Raw genomic sequence first — 5,097 nt, 5'->3', positions numbered from 1 at the left:
CTAGACTTTTGTTCAGGCTCCTGTTACTGTAGTTCAGAGCCCTCTCATGTGCTGAGAAACCTGGGAGAAGTAAACAGCTTGTTTGCTTTCAAGCCCAGGATCCTATACCCAGATCTGCTTGCTTGATCCCTAGGAAGTTTGTGTTCCAAATCATGCTCTCAGAAGTCTGGTTTGCTGTCTGGTTTCACCGGTTTTGTTGTAGTTTTAGTAGAAAGAGTCAGGTTATGCTGGACTGTAAAATTCTTCCTGGGTCAGAAGCAGTAGGAAAGACAACTGGTGTATTAGATTACTTTCACCTTGTGTTATTACCTCTTCTAGCATACTCTTTCAAAACGTGGAAACAAAGGTCATATTTATAAAGGTAATGTTGGCAGTTAAATCAATCCCAGGGGAATGGTATTTATGCTACCAGGAAGATCAAGGGGAAAGGTTTCTTTTACTTCATTGACTGTTGAATTTGCATTTCTGCCTCATCCTCCCATGAAACTGGGATTACAGTTTATACCACCAGGCCTATTCTTTTGTTTTGAAACAGGGTCTTATGTAGCCTAGGCTGGCCTCAAACAATATGTAGTTAAGGATGACCTTGAACTCCTGATCATCCGGCCCCTACCTCCAAGTGCTAGGATTACAGGCCTGTTCTACCATGCCCAGCCTCACTCATTTTTAAAAACATGGCTCCAAAAATACCAGCATGGTGGCACATGCCTTTGAGCCCAGCACTTAGGAGGCAGAGGCAGGTGGATCTCTGTGAGTTCAAGGCCAGCCTGGTCCACATAGTGAGTTCCAGGCCAGCTGGGGCTACAGGGAGACCCTGTCTCAAAAACAAAAAACAAAACAATAACAACAACAAAAAAAACCAAACCAAAATACTTGGCTCCAGTATCATCTCCCAAAAGCCACCTTAGCTTAGCTTTGTTGTTGTCCATGTCAGCCCCTGTACATGTTTTTGTCAAAGCCCTTGTCAGATTGTAGGAGTGGCTGTGTCTCTCATGAGACCATAATCACAAAGAGACTGGAACCCTATTTAAATTTGTCTCAAAGCCTGGAACATTCAACATTAACTGAGAATTCTTGGGCTATTTCTATTTGACTAATTTTCTGTATTTGTTTCTTTCTTTTTTCCCTTCTTGTTTTTTTGAGACAATGTCTCCCTGTAGCCCCAGCTGGCCTGGAGCTCACTATGTAGACCAGGCTGGCCATGAACTCACAGCAATCCACCTGCCTCTTCCTTCTGAATGCTAGGACTAAGGGCAAGCTCCTTCTTTGTTTTTTTTATAAATATTTTATTTTTTATTTTATGTGTATGAGTGTATTGCCTGAATGTATGGGAGTGCACCTGTGTCATGCAGTGCCCACGGAGGTCAGAAGAGGGCATTGGATCCCCTAGAACTGGAGTTATCGACAGTTGTTAGCTGCCATGTGGGTGCTGGGATTTGAACCCAGGTCTTCTGCAAGAATATTCAGTGTTCTTAAGTGCTGAGCCATCTCTCCAGCCCCTCAACCTGCTTTCTTATATAATACAGGACCACCTGCCTAGGGCTCGCACCACCACTGTGGGCTCACCCCTCCCACATCACTCAACAATCAAGAAAATGCCCCACAAACATGGCCATAGGTCAGTCCAATGGAGGCAGTTCCCCAGTTGAGGCTCCCTCTACCCATGTGTGTCAAGTTGACATCTAAAGCTATCCAGGACAATATAATAATATTTTTGATCTGTACTTGTTAAAAATATTTTCCTGTTGAGCGTGGTGGCACGTGCCTTTAATCCCGGCACTGGGAGGCAGAGGCAGGCAGATCTCAGTGAGTTTGGGGCTATCCCAGTCTACATAGAGAGTTCCAGGCCAGCTGGGGCTACAGGGAAACCCTGTCTCAAGGAGAAAGACCAAATAAATAAATAAATAAAATTATTTTCCTGAGAGTGCCAAAGTACAGTGCCACCAAAGTTCACCTGGGAAAATCGTGCATTTATTGGGCTTACAGAGCAGTGGGTGCGGGGTTTCTTACAGGAGTGTGGGTACTTCTCCCCAAGCCACACCAGGAAATCTTCAACCAGCATGGATGAGAGTTTCCCATAGCCACATAAATGGAGCACCCCACCCCCCTTAGTCTCTAGCCTACATATACTACCCCATCCCTGAGGCCAAGTGCAGTCAGGGCCCACCAAGGGATGGGAGGTGTGGATATCTGAGGACAGTCCTGTACAACAGCACATCTATCCTCACCCATCTCTGCCTACTTCCTGACCCATGTTTTGTAGGGTTCTTGACTGTGGATGGCTAAGGCCCAAAGCATAGCATTAACCTCCTCACCATTTTTTCCCATCTGTGTTTCAGGACACGATGACAGCTTCCTGTGTCCTCCTGCACACTGGGCAGAAGATGCCTCTGATTGGTCTGGGCACCTGGAAGAGTGAGCCTGGCCAGGTAAAGAATGGGAGGAAGAGGAAGGAGATTTCTTGAGCCTCTGTGAAGGAATAGGAGGGTTTTGGGAGAGGGGCCCCATATTTTCGAGAGCAGTCTGTATTATACTTTTTTTTTTTTTTTCTGTATTATACTTCTAATAAGGTTAAGTCTAGAGGGTAGTGGGAAGAGAAGGGGGAAGACGGGTTGACCCTGAGCTCCTGGCTTCCCCAGCTGGCTCAGGAGAGACTGGGGCCCTGCACAACATGTCATGGCAGTCATGGGGCCTCTCTGTTCCCAGGTCTGGGCTCTGAGTTCTAATATCATATTACTTAGCCCCTGTGCTGTGATCGTGTCTCCTATCCCCCTCACTGGTTTCTTGAGAATTGGATCATTCCTAAGTTGGACATATAGTCAAGGCTTGAGGAATTACTAGATCAACTGTCTAATGAGGATTAGGAAACTTTAAATATTTTTATTATTTTTAAAATATTTGTGGGCTGGAGAGATGGCTCAGTGGTTAAGAGCACTGACTGCACTTGCAGAGGACCCGGGTTCTATTCCCAGCACCCACATGGCGCTACAATCGTCCTTAACTCCAGTTCCAGGGGAATCCGAAGCCCTCTTCTGACCTCTGCGACATTGCATGATACGGGTGCACTCACCTACATGCAGGCAATTCACGCATACACATAAAATAAAAAAATAAAAAAATAAAATATTTAAAAAATATTCTGCTGCCTCCTCCTTTTCTTTGTTTTGGTTTCTCTTTTTTTCAATTTTTTTTATTTTATGTGTATGAGTGTATTGTATGTCTGTAGTTGCACCCTTGTCATGCAGTGACCACAGAGGTCAGAAGAGGGCATCAGATCCTCTAGAACTGGAGTTACCAAAGGTTATTAGCTGTCATGTGGGTGCAGGGAATAGAACCCAGGTCCTTCTCAAGAAAAGCCAGAGCTCCCAACTGCTGAGCCATCTCTCCAGCCCCTTGTTTCTCTTTTTGAGATGATCTCACTGTGTAACGCAGGCAGGTCTGGAAATTATCATGTAGCCTATATAGGTCCTCCTTCCTGAGCCTCCTAAGTGCTGGGATTATAGAATGACCTTGAACTTCTGATCCTCCTGCCTTTATCTACCAAGTGGTAGAATTATATTCTCTCGCTCCCACCTGCATGGCCTTCATGTGTTCCTTCTCCCCTACCAGTAGTGGCTGAAGTTTGTAGTTTGGAACTATAGAACTGAAATCTCCCTTCCTCCCCTCTGGCAGGTGAAAGCAGCTATTAAATATGCCCTTAGTGTAGGCTACCGCCACATTGACTGTGCTGCTGTATATGGCAATGAACCTGAGATTGGGGAGGCCCTGAAGGAGAATGTGGGACCAGGCAAGGTAAGAACTGGGGATGCAAAGAAGATGGGGTGTAAGAACTTAGGGATGAAGCTGGGACTGTGGTGTGGCTGAGGGAAAGTGGCATCATGGCATTATCATTTGCAAAGTTCCCACTTGAGAACTGCACAATTGAATTACCAAACATATATATGCAAATGCATATATATAAACCCTCATTTTCTGACCCTGTAGCCCCAGCTGGCCTGGAACTCACTATGTAGACCAGGCTAACCTCAAACTCACAGAGATCTTCCTGCCTCTGCCTCCCAAATGCTGGAATTAAAGGCGTGTGCTACCACACCTGGCCCCCTCATGATATTAAGTAAATTTATGATTTTATGTTGGGAGACGTTCTGGGGCACATTTATGCCTGTTCCTCTCTTAGAACTGTGGGAAGGCCAGGCTGGACGTGGTGACATACGCCTCTAATCCCAGCACTCAGGAGGCAGAGGCAGAGACAGGTCGATCTATGTGCGGCCACCTGGGGCTACAGGGAGACTCTGTCACAAAAAGACCCAAAAAAAAAAAAAAAACCCCAAAACAAAAATTGTGAGTAGGTGAGATTGAGTTCCCAGGGCTTCTCTGATAATGGGCTCTGCCTCTGTCCCAGTTGGTGCCTCGGGAGGAGCTGTTTGTAACATCCAAGCTGTGGAACACAAAGCACCACCCTGAGGATGTAGAAGCTGCTCTCCGGAAGACACTGGCTGACCTCCAGCTGGAGTATCTGGACCTGTACTTGATGCACTGGCCTTGTGCCTTTGAGTAAGCCTTGCTGTGTCTTTTCATGGAAATTGGGTATTGGGGAGTAGTAGTTTTGGTAACTTATAATCAGAGCAGCAGAGCAGAATGGGAACACATCTGTATGGCAAGTAGAGGAGCTTAACATGGGATCCTAGGCATCTCTGCAGCTAAATGTTTAGCTATATAAAAGGGATAACACTCAGCTTGTACCACTACATGAGTGGTCCCTTCTGCGCCATTGTTCATTCGGAAAACACGTTGCCCTTCTGTTGAGGCACTATACCTCCCCTGAGGTTTTGGCCAGGAACCTGTCTCACCAGAAAGTCTGAGCATTCTCCGATCATCATTGTGCCCTGTGCTAGATGGGTAGAAAACTCCGTGAGGAAGATGGCATTGAGGAAGCCCTACTAGAGGAGAGGAACTAGAATCTGGGTCTATGAAAAGGAGGAGAAATGCTGGGCCGGACTTGGTGGCGCACGCCTTTAATCCCAGCATTTGGGAGGCAGAGGCAGGTGGATCTTTGTGAGTTTGAGGCCAGCCTGGTCTACATAGGGAGTTCTGGGA

The 5,097-nt window shown here is 46.3% G+C and overlaps 1 protein-coding gene across 3 annotated transcripts in view; it reads left to right on the top strand.

The window, feature by feature from the left end:
- Akr1a1 (aldo-keto reductase family 1 member A1) overlaps positions 1-5,097 on the top strand; it is a 73,502-nt gene that overhangs the window by 1,165 nt on the left and 67,240 nt on the right. For 2 of the 3 annotated variants that reach the window (XM_017799235.2, XM_029565644.1), the window contains exons 2-4: positions 2,340-2,429; positions 3,673-3,792; positions 4,403-4,554. In XM_017799235.2, the coding sequence (XP_017654724.1) occupies positions 2,346-2,429; positions 3,673-3,792; positions 4,403-4,554 (356 nt within the window). In that variant the 5' untranslated portion in view covers positions 2,340-2,345. The remainder of the gene's footprint in view (positions 1-2,339; positions 2,430-3,672; positions 3,793-4,402; positions 4,555-5,097) is intronic. The other variant, XM_029565645.1, reaches the window with a different exon arrangement.

Source organism: Nannospalax galili, unplaced genomic scaffold (assembly GCF_000622305.1).
Source record: "Nannospalax galili isolate Female #2095 unplaced genomic scaffold, S.galili_v1.0 scaffold1719, whole genome shotgun sequence".
Lineage (NCBI taxonomy): Eukaryota > Metazoa > Chordata > Mammalia > Rodentia > Spalacidae > Nannospalax > Nannospalax galili.
Note: the sequence above shows the minus strand (reverse complement) of the source record. Positions and strands in the feature narration are given on the sequence as shown.